The sequence below is a fragment of the Ochotona princeps genome, chromosome 6 (assembly GCF_030435755.1).
Source record: "Ochotona princeps isolate mOchPri1 chromosome 6, mOchPri1.hap1, whole genome shotgun sequence".
Lineage (NCBI taxonomy): Eukaryota > Metazoa > Chordata > Mammalia > Lagomorpha > Ochotonidae > Ochotona > Ochotona princeps.
The window spans coordinates 33,797,497-33,815,612 of NC_080837.1; the positions used below are offsets into that span (position 1 = coordinate 33,797,497).

The window sequence follows — 18,116 nt, forward strand, 5'->3', positions numbered from 1 at the left end:
GTGCCCAGAGCTCCCCCGCCCAGGCACATTGCCTAAGTGTATTGGTGAGGGGCAGGGAAGCCCAGGAGGGGCATCTGAAATGTGCCTGGTGGGAAGAGGACCAGTGTTTCCTGAGCTACAGAAGGTCTGAGATAAGACACTTAGGAGTTGAAAGTGATTGTGTATTAGAGAGAAGAGAGAGGAAGGAAGAAGTTTCAGTTTGCTCTTTCCTCACTAAGTGCCCACAGTGACCCTGGGTGGAGCCCAAGCTGGGAGGCCCAGGCTCCCACGCCGGGGCTGGACCCAGCCACTAGCCCCACTGCTTCCCTCTGGGCAGGAGGCTGTCATGGGGAGCTGGAGCCCTGAGGACGGGAGGATCCTAACGGGCAGCACTGCTGGGCCCACGCATGCCCCACCAGAGGGAACCCCACCCAGCCAATCTGCTGTCCTGGTTCAAGGTGCATTCTAAGTCCCAGGAGGTCCTGCCAGGCCCCCCAGCCTGAGGACCACTGCTCTAAGTGAGGGTGGTAGGCAGGGAAACTCTCCTGCAGCTGGACACTCCCTGGACCCCATTTGAGGCTGTCATGGGGTTACAGAGCTTGCCTGTCCCCAGGTGAGATGGGGGAGGAGCAGGGGTGGCCGGCTGCCCTGGGCAGGGCTAAAGCTTCCTCTCTCACAGTTTGCCTGGAGTTGCCACCAAGGACAATGTCTTGCTGGGGACTTCCAGGGCAGCACCCATCTTCCCAGTGTGTGGGTACCAGTCCGAGAGCCTCCAGGACCCAGAACGTCTGTGGGAGGCCTCGGCCGGCATGGGCTGGGTTTCCCCTTGGCAGGCCCAGGCAGTGACTCAGAGACAAACACTAAAAGGAGCTGGTGACCTCAGCTCTTTCCAGCGGGGAGTGTGACCATGTCCCATGCCCTCATTGGAGCCTGGACAGCCACGGCCTGACGGGACAGGGCTTGGCCACATGATGTACGTGCCAGAACACAGGAAGACACTGACCATCCCCAAGCCTCCTGCTCCTCACAGGCGTGCTGTGTTGGATGCAGACACTCACTAAATACATTAGTTGAATACGAGAATACTTGAGAACAGTCTTGTCCTTCCCTATGTCAGAGTTCAATTGTGATATGACTCTTTGCAATAGAGTTTGTCCCTGCCTCGGACCGTAGTGCCTGGTCCAAGTCCCAGCTCCTCCACTTCTCATCCAGCTCCCTGCTAATGTGCACCTTGGGAGGCAGCAGGTGGTAATACAAGTGTCTGCATCCCAGCCCCTCACAGGGGAGACCTGGATGGAGCGCTGGGCTCCTGCCTTCAGCATGGCCCAGCCCCGGCAGTTGTAAGCATCTGGGGAGTGAGCCAGCAGATGGCAGACCTCTCTCTGCCTCTGTGCCTCTGCCTTTCAAATAAACACAAAAATAAATCTAAAATTTAAAAAGGTGACTGGAGCATGGTGAGCACTGAAGCACATCAGCTGGTCCAGTGGTCTCCCCAAGGATCGCTAGTGCAAGGGGGAAGCCCTGCCTTGGGGTCCCCTGGAAGCTCTCAGTTTAAGCATTCCTTTCCAGAGGAAAGAAAAGGTTTTGCTTTTATGCAAAGCATCTGGAACTGACCTCACTGTGGTGGGCAGCCGAGTGTTTTCAACAAGCATGGAGGAGGTTGAGCCAGCTCTCTAGCTGCCCTGCACAGCAGAGGCCTGGAGCTGGCTCCCTCCAGGCCCTTCCTTCCTCAGCCTCCTTGTTACCTCCCGGGTCTACAGGGACCCGTCCGCAGGGTCAGTGCAGGTGAAGGAGTGAGCCTAAGGACAAGCCGGATGAGGTACATAGGCCACGCTGGCCATGGCCTTTCAGGATAGGGTGATGGCTCCACCAGTCCGTTGCCACTGAAGCTGCCCTTGTTGGCTTCCAAGTTCTCTGTGCATGACAGCGGATGGTCCCACACAGGCCGTCACGCTCTGTTTCCAGCTCTCTGCTCAGTTCTGCTTTCTCATTCTTGACCTCACTGGCACCCTTTCTGTCGCAACTCTCCCAATAAATAGCAGAGAGAAGGAAAGGAGGAGGAGGAGAGGGAGAAGTAACCTCCCATCTGTAGGTTTGCTTCCCAATGAATGGCTGGGGCTGGGTCAAACTAAAGCCAGCATCCAGGAGCTTCTTCCTGGTCTCCCATGTGGCTGCCCTAGCACTTGGACCAGGAAGCACCTAGGTACTTCCCCAGGTGCACCAGAAGGGAGCTGGATTGGAAGTGGAGCAGCTGAACTGGAACCCAGCACCTGTCTGGGATGCTGGCATCACCATATGATGCTGGCTTTACCTACTCTGCCACAGTGCTGATCCTTCAGCCCAGTTTTCAAAAGTTGAGTTCAAGAGACTCAGCAGCACCAGCCTCTGCTTGTCAGAAACCCATAGACTTGGATCTCATCCCATACCTGCGGAACGAGAAGCAGGGCGCAGCCATCACATGCTAGCATGCTTTGCAGAGACTCAGATGAATTGCTCCAGGCTAAGTGCTGGCCTACCAGAAGAATACGCCAGACTCCTCGTGTGCTGCTCAGCTCTGCCTTGGTGACCCCGGGTGCTTTCCTGGTGAAGTGAAAACTCACCTATGCATTGAGTCAACACGGACAACTCCTGGCTCATTGGTTACCGCCTGTGCCAGGGACAGTGTATTTCCTGTGGTAACTCTTGCAACCTGCTCAGCCCCGTTCTGCGGGCAGCAGGACTTGTGCCTCTTGGATATGAGGTTGCCCGGTGTCCACACTCTGCTCTTATAGCCCGGAGAAACACATGTGTTGCCAGGGCAAGATGAAGCCCAAGCCCTGGCCCTGATGGTCTTGCTGGTTGTGTTTCTTATCATGTTTAGCAACCTTTTCTGTTTTAAGAAAAACAGCAAAGTAAGTGTTACATATGGGGTTCGAGGGCACCACACACAGTGGGGAGAAAACATACAGTGTTCCTTAAAGGAAGTGAGCAGGGTTCAGCGCAGTAGCCCAGCGGCCAGATTCCTCAGATTGTACACCCAGGATCCCAAGTGGTCACTGGTTCTAATTCTGGCGGCCCCACTTCCCATCCAGCTCCCTGCTTGTGCTCTGGGAAAGCAGCAGAGGACTGCCCAAAGCCTTGGGACCCTGCACCCGCCTGGGAGACCCGGAAGAAGTTCCTGGCTCCTGGCTTCAGAATGACTCAGCTCCGGCCATTGCGGTCACTTGGGGAGTGAATCAGCAGATAAAAAATCTTCCTCTCTGTATATCTGACTTTGTAATAAAAATATATCTTTTTTAAAAAAGTAAATGATGGGCCCGGCGGCGTGGCCTAGCAACTAAAGTCCTCGCCTTGAACGCCCCGGGATCCCATATGGGCGCCGGTTCTAATCCCGGCAGCTCCACTTCCCATCCAGCTCCCTGCTTGTGGCCTGGGAAAGCAGTCGAGGAAGGCCCAATGCATTGGGACCCTGCACCCACATGGGAGACCTGGAAGAGGTTCCTGGTTCCTGGCTTTGGATCGGTGTACACCAGCTGTTGCGGTCACTTGGGGAGTGAATCATCGGATGGAAGATCTTCCTCTCTGTCTCTCCTCCTCTCTGTACGTCTGACTTTGTAATAAATAAATCTTAAAAAAAAAGAAAGAAAAAATAAATAAAAAAGTAAATGATGCCATAGATAACTTTCTAGAATGTTTTGCACATGGTTTCACAGACATATATGATTATCAAGATTCTTCCTTGCACTGAGCTATTAAGATCTGTTCATTGATTGTAGCTGAATACATGACAGCTTCAAAGAATAATTTAGGACCCAAAGCTGTGGCACAGAAAGTTAAGTACCACTTGGCAGAGCTGGCATCTCAGACCGAGTGCTAGTCTGAGTCCTGATTGCTCCACTTTAGATTCAGCTCCTGGGAAAGCAGCAGCAGCGGACCCACAGGGAGGCCAGGATGGAACTGTGGCTCCTGGCTTCAACCTGTCCCACCCAGGCTGTGATGGCCATTTGGGGAATAAGCCATCAGGGAAAAGATCTCTCCCTCTCTTTTTTCCTCTGGCTCTCTTTCTGTTACTCTCTCAAATACATGTTAAAAGCAATGGTTTAAAAAGAAAATGGTGTCCCTTTGGAAAAATGGATTCAGACTTAAGACATGCTTAGGGATTGCTTCAGTGACGCAATCTCCAAACATGGAGCAAACAATGGTAATATTTGCCATGTGATGTGACTCCATTTCCCAAAGCCATTGAATTAAGATAAGCCAAGGCATTGCAAATCATGTTACCTTGCCTGAGGCCCTATAGCCTTAGCACACACAAATAAACAGTATCCACATTATGGTTACAAACCTACACAAAAGGAAAAAAATCACATTTCCTACTTGATGTGTATACAGGAAAACGGAGGCTAATTTTTTTAAAAAAACTATTTCCTTTCTCCAAAAAAACCAATATTTTGTGATATGAATATAAGCCCCACCCCCTGAAGAAGCAAACTGATGTCAACATGTCTGTAAGAGAAACTAAATATATGCATAGACAAATGATGTAGTAAAACACTATCAGCACAAAAACACAACCCTCATTTTTTTTAAATACATGAGTTTTTTTAAAGATTTATTTTTATTACAAAGTCAGATATACAGAGAGGAGCAGAAACGGAGAGGAAGATCTTCTGTCCAATGATTCACTCCCCAAGTGACCGCAATGGCCGGAGCTGAACCCATCAGAAGCCAGGAACCTCCTCCAGGTTTCCCACGCGGATGCAGGGTCCCAGCTTTAAGCCATCCTTGGCTGCTTTCCCAGGCCACAAGCAGAGAGCTGGATGAGAAGTGGAGCTGCCGGGATTAGAACTGGTGCCTACTTGGGATCCTGGGCGTGCAAGGCAAGAACTTTAGTCACTAGGCTACTGTGCTGGGCCCACAGCCCTCAATTTTTAAAGAGCAATTACATAATAACCCAAGTCCAATTTTGAGGCATCTGAAAGACAGCATAGGGGGCCAAGCGCCGTGGCCTAGTAGCTAAAGTCCTTGCCTTGAAAGCGCCAGGACCCCATATTGGTGCTGGTTCTAATCCCAGCAGCTCCACTTCCCATTCAGCTCCCTGCTTGTGGCCTGGGAAAGCAGTCGAGGACAGTCCAAAGCCTTGGGACTCTGCATCCATGTGGGAGACCCAGAAGAAGCTCCTGTCTCCTGGCTTCGGATTGGCATAGCACCAGCTGTTGCGCTCACTTGGGGAGTGAATTTTTTGGACAGACGATCTTTCTCTCTGTCTCTGTTCCTCTCTCTATATCTGACTTTCCAATAAAAATAAAATCAATCTTTAAAAATGAAAAAAAAAGAAAGTATAACATAATCACCTGTAAAACTCCTTTTCTGTTGCTGTCTTAGACTTATGAACTCAACTTCACTCCTCCTCCTCACTCAAACCACACACCATGGCTTGCGAAAGTGACTATATATGACATGATGTGCAGATTCAATGGGTTAGTGATGGACGTTTGTTTCTGGGAGTTACTTATAGTATACATAGATCTTAAAAGGACCTTTAAAACGTTATAGAAAATTCCTATTATGAAAATCTATGCATTAAATTTGGCAATTTTTGTACCAAAATAAACATAATGGGGCTGACATTATGATGCAGTAGCTTAAGTCACTGTCTGTGAAACCCAATATCTTATCTGGACTCAGGTTCAAGTCCTGGCTGCTCCACTTCTGATCTAGCTCCCTGCTAGTAGCCTGGGAAGCCAGCAGAAGATGGTGTAGAGCTTGAGCCCTTACCACCCACAAGGAAGACCTGGATGTAGCTCCGAGTTCCTGATTCAGTCTAGCCCAGTCCCAACTGTCATAACCACTAGAGTGAACCAGGGGACAGAAGACCACTCTCTTTCTCTGTCCCTCTCTCCCCTCAGCTCCATAATTCTGCCTTTCAATTAACTGAATCTCTAGAAAAATTAACTTATGTTTTAACTTGTTTTTTTTTTAAGAACCTTCATATACATCATTATTTTTGTTCTGTCTCTCCGGGATATGAGATTGTGTATGTGCGTGCATTTCCAGAGGTTCTTATCTTCAGCTGGTGTCTGTGTAGGTGAGCGTGCATGTGATATGCATTTATCTGCAGGGGTGTGTGTGTGTGTGTTCCCTTCGTTTCTAGGCAGGGTGTTGGGAAACAGGCGGGCCAGGAATTCCCAGAGGGAGAGAAACGGGAATTTGAAGCAGGCTATGTCCCCACCTCTGGTGGAATCTGATCTGAAACACATTAAGAGCTTTTTACTGTATAATCATTTTTCAAACACCTTCTTAAAACAGAGAAAGGAAACCTCATTGAACTAGTCCGTTCAGCACTGTGTTATTTCACTGCTATTGTCTTCTACTATGATCTCCACAACTACCCCAAGCCGTACAAATCAGCCCAAGTTAATAGACAAGGGGTCCAGGCTTCTCCAAGGTCACGTGACAATGGCAGAGCAGGGAGAACTCAAAGGCCTTCCATTTCTGTGTCTACCACCAAGTTGCAACTGAAATGTGTGGGAGTTTCTCCTGGAAAACGACGCAATTTGCAGTGACCTGGGATGTGGATTTAGCTTTCTCACTTGGAAAAGTCACTTCATGTTTCATATGTCTGCAAATGGACAATGACAGATGTTTGCTTAAGGCTGGGGGCCATAAAGTTGAAAGGTCTCTGGGCTTTGGTTTAGTTGTGGAACAGAAAGACTCTCTATAGATGAGAACAGGTGTGGCCTCGTCCCTGGCCTCCACTAGGCCCCCGCTGTGGCTTCTCTTCCCTTCGCCAGGTCCTTCAACCCTGCTCATGTTTCTCTGTGTGGTGATGCTCCCCTCGGCTCAGTCTCCCTTTTCCTGGACACGCCCTGGTCTCACCACACTTCATCCTGATGCTACCTAGATAGCTCCAAAGCCTGACTTAATCTATCTTTTCCCCATCCCTTGTTTTTCCCTTTGGGTTCCTATCTTGGCATCACCAGCCACCAGTTATGCAGGTGAAACAGCGGGGAGTCATTTTGGACAGCCCTCGGCTGTACTAACCAAGCCTTGAGAGCTCCTCACTGCTTCTCCTCATTCCAGCTTTTTGTCTGTTCCCTCTGCCATTGCTCTGGTTCATCATGGCCCCCGTCACCTGTGCCCTGGACCCTGTCAGTAACTGAGCTCCATCCTCCGATCGAAGGTCCTTTCCCTGGGCAGCTCCCATCTCCAGTTGTCATAGCTAACTTTCCTAGAGGTAAACATGTAATTTTATGTCAAAAGTCTCATGGGAAAAATGGAATAAAAAACCTAGGGGCAGGCGGTTGGCACAGCAGCTCCAACGTTGTTGGGAGGGGCCAGCGTTGGTGGTGCACTGGGTTAAGGTGCTGAGCTGGCACCTCATTATGGAGTCCTTGGTTCCAGTCCCAGCTGCCACACTTCCAATCCAGCTCCCGGCTAACATGTCTAGGAAGGTAGTGGAAGATGGCCAAGTGAAGTTCCAGGACCCTGTCTTTGGACTGACTCAGGCCCTGCTGCTGTGCCCATTTCAGAGGACAGGAGACCTCTGTTACTCTTTCAAATACATAAGCTGTTTTTTTAAAAGATTGTTGGGACAGCTATATCCCATGTCAAAGGACCTGGGTTTGGTATCAGTTTTGCTTCTGATTCCAGCTTCCTCTGAGGACGCAGGTGTTGTGTCAAAGTAGCTAGGTTTCTGCTGTGCATGTGGGAGACCCTGATGGAATTTCAGGATGCTGGCTTTGACCTGGCCAAGCCCCATCTATCGTAGGCATTTGGGAAGTAAACCAATGGATGGAAGCTCTACATGTCTGCCTCTCAAATACATTAAAGTAAAAAATTTTTAATCATTAAAACAATTTGAAAATAAACTGAAATCCATGCATAGTTTTCTTTTTCATCTGTATTTCTTTTTTTTTTTTTCATCTGTATTTCCACAAACTTCTGCAGCCCTCTCATCCATGCCTCCTCATGGTCTGACTTCTAGTCATTGTTTTGTTAGGAAATTAGTCTGATTGGTCATGCGGGAATCCACCTGCCTCAGGAAGCTTTGCTTTGTGCCGAGGGCTCAGCCCTCCCCTACTGTAAGGCTTTGATATTGTTTTGATTTGCTCATGGGTGTGTCCCACTTTCCAAGACTGCCGTAAATGTTTAATCAGTGTACAACTCCTTAGATATTAAAGTTACATGGAAATATATCTCAGATTTTAAAAGTCATAAAATGGGCCTGACGCAGTAGCCTAGCGGCTAAAGTCCTCACCTCGAACGTGCCTGGGATCCCATATGGTTGCCAGTTCTAATCCCTGTGGCCCCACTTCCCACCCAGCTCCCTGCTTGTGGCCTGGGGAAGCAGTCAAGGATGGCCCAAAGCCTTGGGACCCTGCACCCGTGTGGGAGACCTGCAGGAGGTTCCTGGTTCCTGGCTTTGGATCGACACAGCTCCAGCTGTTGCAGCTGCTTGGGAGTGAATCATCAGATGGAAGTTCTTCCTCTCTATCTCTCCTCTGTATATCTGACCTTGCAATAAAAACAAATAAATCTTGGGCCTGGCGGCGTGGCCTAGTGGCTAAAGTCCTCGCCTTGAACGCCCAAGGATCCCTTATGGGTGACCGGTTCTAACCCTGGCGGTCCTGCTTCCCATCCAGCTCCCTGCTTGTGGCCTGGGAAAGCAGTGGAGGACAGCCCAAAGCCTTGGGACCCTGCACCCATGTGGAGACCTGGAAGCGTTCCTGGCTCCTGGCTTTGGATCGGTGCAACACTGGCCGTTGCGGTCACTTGGGCAGTCAATCATCGTACGGAAGATCTTCCTCTGTCTCTCCTCCTCTCTGTATATCTGACTTTGCAATAAAAAATAAGTCTTTTAAAAAAAGATCTTAGTAGAAAAATATTGTGATGTATGCAAACTTATTTTCAAAGCATTCATTTTTATACAGAGATTTATACAGAGAGCTACAGATTTTGTGGCAAAATGGTAATAAAAAGTGTGAATATTTTTGCTAACATTTTGACTTTTCTGCATATTTGTTTTTATTTCATTTTATATTTTTATAGTTTTATTTTAGAAGTTTTTTAAAGATTTATTTTTATTGGAAAGACAGATATACAGAGAGGAGAGACAGAGAGGAAGATCTTCCATCTCTTCATTCACTCCCCAAGTGGCCACAACGGCCACAGTTCAATCCAAAGCCAGGAGCCAGGAGCTTCCTCTGGGTCCCCCATGAGGGTGCAGGGTTCCAAAGCTTTGGGCTGTCCTCAATTGCTTTCCCAAGCCACAAGCAAGGAGCTGGTTGGGAAGCGGGGCTGCTGGTGCCCATATGGGATCCTGGTCTGTGCAAGATGAAGACTTTAGCAAGGTGGCTACCATGCTGGGCCATATATTTAACTTTTTAAAATATTTATTTGTATTTGAAAGGCAGAGTTACAGAGAGAGAAGGAGAGATAGGCAGAGATGTATTCCATCCATTGGTTCACTCCCCACATGGCTACAGTGGCTGGAGCTGGGTCTGTCCAAAGCCAAGAGCCAGGAGCTTCATCCAGGACTCCCACACGGGTGCAGGGCCCAACTACATGGGCCATCTGCTGCTTTGCCGGGTGCATCGGCAAGGAGTTGAATCAGAAGTAGAGGGACTCAAACTAATGTTCCTTTGGGATATCAGTGCTGTAGGTCAAGGCTTAGTGTGCTACACTACGGTGGCAGTCCCAATATTCGACATAAAAAAAAATAAAACATTTGAGAAAAGTAAGAACACAATCACAAAATAAATCCTTGTAAGCAAAATCTTTCAAAAGTTAAGCAACTGTGGCTCATAAAATGACTTCCCAAAGTGAAGGTCTCAGAAGCAAGGCTCTACTCTGCCCGTCCCTTGTACCTCACCCCTCATCCCCGCTAAGCCACCCCTAAAAGCATGGGCACAGAAGCGAGACTTTCCCTAAATACCGGAACAAGCACTAAAAACATTACTCTAATTTTCAGCCCCACCCACCCCCACTTCTCTGTGCAAGAGTTGGCCATAAAGAAATTCTCCGACCTGTCTTGTTAATGATGGGTCATAAGATTCCCCATTCCAGAAAAGGTCCTGCCCTAGACACGGAGGAAAAGAATGTCGCACAGAGAGACCAACAAGAATCTCAACAGACAGGCCCGGCTGGGTTTTGCTCATCTTCCTGTCACATTTCTACAGGGCTGTCTAGTCTTCATCCAACCCAAGCATAAGAATGGATACTTGGGGGCCCGGCGGCGTGGCCTAGCGGCTAAAGTCCTCACCTTGAACGCCCCGGGATCCCTTAGATCCCATATGGGCGCCGGTTCTAATCCCGGCAGCTCCACTTCCCATCCAGCTCCCTGCTTGTGGCCTGGGAAAGCAGTCGAGGACGGCCCAAAGCTTTGGGACCCTGCACCGGCGTGGGAGACCCGGAAGAGGTTCCAGGTTCCCGGCATCGGATCGGCGCACACCGGCTCGTTGCGGCTCACTTGGGGAGTGAATCATCGGATGGAAGATCTTCCTCTCTGTCTCTCCTCCTCTCTGTATATCTGACTTTGCAATAAAAATAAATAAATCTTTAAAAAAAAAAAAAAAGAATGGATACTTGGGCTGGAGCCGTGGCATAGCAGGCTAAGTCTCTGCCTGTGGTGCCACTATCCCACATAGTCCAGATCCCAGTTGCTCCACTTCGATCCCACGGCCAAATGCATGTAAGACCTCTCATTGTCCTCAGTCTGTACCTCTGCCTTTCAAAGTGGAAAAAAAAAAAAAGATACTTAGTCCTTGGATCTTTGTTTCTTCGATCTAGAGTCTCCTGGGTTTCACAAAATCATGTTCACATATGTTACGCTTCTTCTCCTGCTAACCTTCCCCACCTTTTTTTTTTTTAAACGGGAATGTCAACCGTGACCCTTCACAATGGGCAGCCAAAGGATCACGCCCTCTCCCAGCCCCAGTGTGTGCATTGCTCTGGAACCCTCCCCTCTCAAATGCACCAAAACACTCCTTCCATTGCCATGTTTGCCCCACTATGCTGCTGCATGTCATTTTTTTTTTTAAATAGGGAGGCATAGTTATCCTCTCCTCCAAAAAGCACTTACAATTTGTTCTTTTGATGGTCACTCAGCTATTTCCTTGATGATGACATTCTACTGTTGAAAGCTTAAACCAGTAAAAGGGGGGGAAAAAAAGTGATCCCAATGTTACATGGAATTGTTTGTGAGATCAGATACCAGATTTTTATCTGGGGAAATTGAGGTGATAAGGAAATAGCAAAGGTTAGGGGAGGAGTCCAGACTTAATTCTTCCAAGATTGCCTAATCTCTAGCAGTTGCTTTTCACTGTTGTAAAGGTGACAAGAACTTCGCATTTATGTTTCAGACAATATAGAAAAAAATCTTTTATTTTTTAACTTACAAGAGTTCATGAAGTTAAGTTTATAAGAGAACTGAAACTACACAGCCACACCACCACTAGTACCTGGCTGTCCATACTAACGTTATTCATAACAGCCAATAAGTAGAAACCACCCGATTACCATCAATTTAGGAATGGAGAGCCAATACTCAGCCACACTGTGCTATACTAAATATCTCATCAGGAAAAGTACAAAGCACTGACCACACGGTGCCATGTGAATGGCTGTTTAAAACTGATGGGATGTCAAGGGAGTCACACACAAAAGCCACATGCTGTGTGGTTCCTTCGACAGTCCAAGGTAATCCATAGAAACTAGGTTTGTTAGGTTTGCCTTGAGCTGGGAGCAGAGAGGTCTAAGTGGGGGAAGTGCCTGAAGTGCCTGCTGTGGGTGTGGCATTCATCAGGAGTGAAGAAAATGTTCGGAAATCAGATGGAAATTCTTATACAACTTTGTGCATATACTAAAACTACTAAATTGTGCAATGTCAATGAGTAAACACCACAACACGTGTTCATAGCATAGATCTTAATTTTCAGAAGAAGCTAATGAAAAGCAACATTCTGCTTGATCTCATGTTTAAGAACAGTCCAGGGTGCCCAAGGGGCGTGCTGAGTGTGACGGCACCTTCAGTTTCCAAGTCACCATGGACCAGCGTGAAGAGGAACCCCCGACCCAGCAGGGCATTGACCATCTTCCCCTCAACCATCCAAACACACCCCCCAGCAGGCATTGGCTTCTTAGGGCTGCTGTCAGCTGACCCCGAGTCTCTCTTCACCAAGGAGTCCCAGCACCGCCTCCCAATCTCAACTCCCACCACTTCCTGCTTCATCTTCCTCACTGTACTTACCGACTTCGTTTTGTATTCCTCCAGACCGTGGCTTTGTTCATGACTTCACTGGGTGGCTGCTCAGTACATGTCCGTGGATGGATGAACTTGCAAGAAAAGCTCACACAGAAACCTGCGCTAGGAACCATTTTCATTTCGTGCTTCATAATGTATTTTTTTCATCCCATAGAAAGATTTCCTCTGCCATTTACATACATGTAACCATTACAAAATCTTGCACAAAAGTTGTTTTATTATAGGCATCTCATGTACAAATCTATACATTTCAGGGAAAAAAAAACATCCTGGCATCAGAAACACACAAATTCCAATATGCAAATTTCAAAATTTACAATAATAAACACCAAAACTTATGTTTGGACTATGTAGTTAGGACTGCGCTACCTTTAATTCTTCATCCAGAGTCCAGAAAAAATGGAGGCAAACCCTAAAAATGTAGCAGAAGCACTTCCGCACACTGCCACCCATAATCGAGTCTGTGCGGAAATGTTTCCACTAGATTCATAGAGTACTCTTTGCAAGAAGAGGCGACAACTGCTCATTTGGTTGCCTTGCGCACCTTTTGCAACTCTTCAATGGGCTTCCACTGTTGGTTGATTGTCACAAGCTTTAAGAAAATGGAAATAAAAAACATGAAGGATCTGTGTTTCCTCCTCATATCCCCTTGGGGATTTGTCCCTGTACCCCTTTGGGGAAAAATCATCATCATAGAGTTTGCAGTCAAAAAACAAAAACAGGAAACAAAAAACCACCACCCCAGCTCTAGAACACACAACAGCGGTAACAGCCAGCCTGGTTTCCACCATGCTAGCCCTCCCAAGAGCCTTTACTTTCTAAAGTGTTAAGGGAGTGGAGACAAGGGTCCTATACATTTGCCCTGCTCTCAGCAGAAACTCTGAAGGTCTTTAAAGTCTGACAAGGTATTGCATGAGCCCTGAGTCCTAAAACATGCACTCCTAGCAAAGGGTTTAGAACATAATAGGCTGTCGCTAAAACTTCCTCCCTGTAATTGGTCAGTGAAGATACAGCTGGCCTAAGTTCCATGATAAAGGACATGCAACGATCTATGGACAGTTCTTGATGCCCACTAGACTTGAGAGGGCCCGTTTGTCCCACCAAGCTTTCTATTCCCCCTCAGTGCTGGTGACTTGCCAGACATTTCCAATGTCAAAGGGCAATCCTCCGCAACAGTGAGCAGATTGCAAAGTCATTTCACTTGGAGAGAAGGCCGCTCCTGTTTCCAGGAGCAACCCTCTGCTACAGTGAGCAGACAATGAATTCATTTCCCTTGGAGAGAAGGCCACTCCTGTTTCCTGACCAGATCAGCCTTACTTTAACTTTTGATAAGTGATGGATGAGGTGTTCCAGGGGCAATAAGGGTGTGTATTTCAGCACTAACTATGGCACAGATGCTGTGCTAACGGGTTCTGTGTACTTTTCCTTACTTCTCTTTATCCAAGGTAGAGCTGTATTATTGGGCCCATCTCATAGATTCTGAAAGCTTCGGAGAGTTCTCATTGTCTCCAGTTACCCAGGATAACATCAGGATTGAACTTCTCTAAAGCAGTGCCTTGGACACCACAGCTAGTGATACCCTGCACTTCTAATGTATTCAACCTAAGTTACTGACAAAGCTGCTAAGGTTTGGGCTAAATCGCTTAGTTTGCATTTAGTAATACCTTTTGAGGTACAGTTGGATCCACAGACTCCCAGGGTTCCGGATTTCTTTTCCGATCAATGCTAAAAGTAAAAGAAAGTGCACTGAACATTACTTCGCTTAAACCAACACTTTCGTTGTTAGAGACAGACTCGGTCTTCACACATAAGCATCCATCCATAAGTTATCTACTAGGAACCATCAACAGTTATCAAAACTGACAGAAGAGTCCTTAAGGGAACTGCACAGTTTGGCTCACACATCAGAAATTAATCCCTCAGGGGCCTGGTGTGGTAGCCTAGCAGCTGAAGTCCTTGCCTTGCCACAAGATCCTATATGGGTGCCAGATGGTGCCCCAGCTGCTCCACTTCCCACTCAGCTTGTAGCCTGGGAAAGCAGTCGAGGATGGCCTAAAGCCTTGGGACCCTGCACCTGCATGGGAGACCCAGAAGAAGGTCCTGACTCCTGGCTTTAGATCAGCTGTACTCTGGCCACTGTGGCCACTTGGGGAGTGAATGAAGAGATGAATGAAGAGATGAATGAAGAGATGAATGAAGATCTTCCTCTCTGTCTCTCCTCTCTGTATATCTGACTTTCCAATAAAAAATAAATAAATCTAAAAAAAAAAGAAATTAATTCCTCAGGTCTGACACATTAGCTTAGTGGCTAAAGTCCTTGCCTTGCATGCATTGGAATCTCATAACCACCGGTTCATAACCTGGTTGTTTAATTTCCCTTCCAGCTCACTGCTTGCAGCCTGGGAAAGCAGTCAAGGACAGCCCAAAGCCTTGGGACCCTGCACCCACGTGTGAGACCCAGAAGAAGCTCCTGTCTCCTGGCTCAGCTCCGGCCATTGAGGCCACCTGGGGAGTAAACCAGCAGTTGAAAGTTCTTGCTATCTCTCCTCTCTGTAAATCTGACTTTCCAATAAAAATAAATAAATCTTAAAAAAAAATGAATTCCTATGTAGGACAGGTCTATATTCCTACTGTGGGACTAGACTAATCTCCCCAAAACAGGCAGCAATGAAGGTGGAAGCCGGCTCAGGACAAACAGCCATGCCCTCCTCCTGGGTTCTAGCAGGGGCCGGGGGCTGGGCTGGAGCTTGGCGGAGGGGCCGGGGGCTGGGCTGGAGACTGGCAGAGCTAAACTCACTGTCTTCTCCAGCCAGCACTCATTTAAGTCAATTTCAAATTTCTCTCTTTCTTCCATTTCAAGGTATGTGGTGTGTTACCATCTTACATACAGCATACATACAGGAAAGTCTATATTCCCCTGTCCCAAGTGTGCTATGTATTTATAGTTTTCCTTCTTACATCTAAAGTTCAAGAGTGGCTCCTGGCAGACGACTGAATTCTACCACACTGGGAAAGAGCATTCTAAGAAGTTGACATTTTAACACTTAATTAAAATGATGATTTAGATTTGCTAATATATATATATATCCTTCTCCTTCCTCTCCTCCCAGCTCCCAAATTTAAGAATTTCACATTTTGAAACTTAAACAACAACAACAAGTAGCCACACTTTACACAGAGGGAGGGCAGGGCAGGGCCAATGGATGCCAAGCTATGCAGACACAAGCAACAAGCTAATCCTAATATTGCCTGTGGTTTCACAGTCTGCTGATATTAGGGTGCTTCTGAGCTCTGACTCTGAGTTCACAGTCATCCTTATCCTTAAGCCCCCGCCACTACCCACCAGGCCTACTTACATCACATCGCTTTTCTGCAAGGAATACACAGCGAAGGATGAGGCTCCGACCGCCGCAAAGCTTATAAATGCCACTAAAGGGATAAGCTGACAGACACAAGGTTAGTCAGGGGAGCACTTCTGGAATATTACAGAGCAGCCAGCGCATTTTCACACTCCCTTCCAAACGCCCACCCTCTTTTCATCTTTCACAAGGGACACTTTTAGTCAAGAGGTGTAAGGGCTTTTAAAACTTACTTCCTTCTTCTTCATCAGAAGTTGGAAAAGGCCCATGACTACTTCAGCGTAGAATGCGCAATCTAGAATTGAAAAACAAGATAGTGACAAAAACCTTGGGCCCTAAGGACCCACCCTGGCGGGTCCCTAAACCGTCCCCCATGCTCCACAGTCCTCCGCGAGGCAGCTCAGCCGCGCCTGGACACGCCTGGACACCCCTTACCTGGTGGGAGGGCGGGGCGGTGCGCGAGATGCCGACGCTGAAACCGAACCTGCCCTCCTCATCTTATATACCGACCGCAACCGCCGCGGAAGGGCCGGGCTTGGGCGTTCTGGTCACGCGGGCCGGGGCGCCTGGTGTGCGGGACCTGGACTCGCCTTCCCCGGGACGCGGGCGCCCCCTGCCGCTCGCCGTCGGTCGCTCCTGGCTGCGCGGACACCTGCTATGGTCCTAGGGGATGCTTTGGGTGTGGGAGGTGGAAGCTAAAAAGGGGAGCGCTGATGTCCAAGTCTAAAGAAGATACACCCTAAAAAAGATACACCCTTCAAAAGGGAGGCCCTGGGCGCGGGGGAGCCGTTACCAGTGTTGACCCTGCACCCTGGGTGGTCCCGAGTGAGGCTTCCAGGTGCACACGTGCCAACAGACTTCGTCTTATCACGTTAAAAGTTCTGAAATGTGATGCAGCAGAGTCAGAGATAATTATTGCCTAATTATAATTTCTTGTGGGCTAACTCCTGGAGTGACTTTATCCATTAAGACACCAACAAGAAGGCTAAAGGAAAAGCAGCACAGCAACAAGATTGAAGGAAAGAAGCAGCTCCTTCTGACTGTCCCCTAAAGCCAGCAGCCTCTGCACCCAAGTCTGCCTCGGAATGACTGTATTTACGTTAAATTGGGATGCTGCGCACCAGGCACTGAGCAGGGTTCCTCTGGGCACTTTGCAAGGTGGGCGCTGAATCAGACTCCTAGATGCTGGGGTCCTGCAGCTGCGTGGCTCCAACATCAGCTGCTAGCTGCTAGAACCAGGTCCAGGGAAGGTTTGACGTTCCAGCTGTCACTTAAAGTCAACATGTTCCCTGGAAGGGGCCAGATCCAGTTCACACTCACCGGCTGACTTCAGGAAAGCTACTTAACCCTTATGAGATTCAGTTTATTTCGGCAAACTGGGAACAAACCTAGCTCAAAAGGGAACTGCAGGCTCCGGTGCAATGGCTCAGTAGCTAAATCCTTGCCTTGCATGTACCAGGTTCCCGTACAGGCGCCAGTTCATGTCCCAGCTGCCCCACTTCCCATCCAGCTCCCTGCTTGTGGCCTGGGAAAGCAGTCGAGGATGGCCCAAAGTCTTGGGACCCTGCACCCACATGGGAGACCTGGAAGAAGCTCCTGACTTTGGAATGGCTAAACTCCAGCCATTGAGGCCAATTGGGGAGTGAAATAGCAGACAGACCTGTCTCCTTCTCTCTGTAAATCTGCCTTTCCAATAAAAATATTTTTTTTCATAGAGGTACCTGTAAAGAAAAAAGTTAGCATGTGTAGAAACTGTGTCATCCTACCCTGCCTGTAATTGGCATTCACTAAATAGGATATGCAGATGTTTTTTGCAGGAGGTGATCATAATGTTGTTTCCCACCTTCTTATTCTGGCCGGGATGCTCATCAGGCACAGGTAAGGCCAGATCTCTAACTGCAAGCATAGGCTGGCAAACTAAATCCGCATCAGCTGCTTAGAAGACAATCCAACCCATGGTCTCCCCTGGCTGCGTTACAGACAAGACTTTTAGTGCTCTTCCTGCAAGACTCCCAAAGCTGTTTTTAAGAAAAGTTTGTACCACCAGCAATGGGTAGATATTGCACGTGTCCAGGTGTGATACTCAAGGGGCCACCCACTTCTGCCATGAGTCCACCACTGGTGATGCACCAATCTCCATCTACAGCAAAGCATCCAAAAACACAAACCCAGGAACTATTCATTGGTCCGTGAGCTTCAAAAATAGCAAGATCCGGAAAAGACTGAGGAAAACTGTTTCCAAAGAAGCTGCAATGACTGCTAACGTAGGGTCGGGTCCTAGATTCTGTAATGGAAAACAAACTACTACAGAAGATATTGAGATAATGAATGAAATTCACTCAGTGGTAGATTAAAATATGTATAATGTAACACTGTTTGAGTTTGGAAATTGCACTGTGGTCCTACAAGAAAATTAATCTTATGAGAAAGGAATACACTCTTAAGTTCCAAGGGAGAAAAGGGGCATGACGCCTATAATCTACTCTGACATCAATTAGAAAAGTGTGCATACATGTGCCTACATATGAAGCGGT

The 18,116-nt window shown here is 47.9% G+C and overlaps 1 protein-coding gene across 2 annotated transcripts in view; it reads right to left on the reverse strand.

The window, feature by feature from the left end:
- C6H15orf48 (chromosome 6 C15orf48 homolog) overlaps window positions 1-16,136 on the reverse strand; it is a 113,544-nt gene extending 97,408 nt beyond the window's left edge. The window contains exons 1-7 of one of the 2 annotated variants that reach the window (XM_012929023.3): window positions 16,018-16,136; window positions 15,816-15,877; window positions 15,580-15,665; window positions 13,888-13,948; window positions 12,209-12,815; window positions 11,042-11,102; window positions 2,580-2,848 (exon numbers count right to left, since the gene is read on the reverse strand). In XM_012929023.3, coding sequence (XP_012784477.1) covers window positions 12,747-12,815; window positions 13,888-13,948; window positions 15,580-15,665; window positions 15,816-15,851 — 252 coding nt within the window. In that variant the 5' untranslated portion in view covers window positions 15,852-15,877; window positions 16,018-16,136 and the 3' untranslated portion in view covers window positions 2,580-2,848; window positions 11,042-11,102; window positions 12,209-12,746. Of the gene's footprint in view, window positions 1-2,579; window positions 2,849-11,041; window positions 11,103-12,208; window positions 12,816-13,887; window positions 13,949-15,579; window positions 15,666-15,815; window positions 15,967-16,017 lie in introns of those variants that run through there. The other variant, XM_004578112.4, reaches the window with a different exon arrangement.
- Window positions 16,137-18,116: the final 1,980 nt, after the last annotated feature.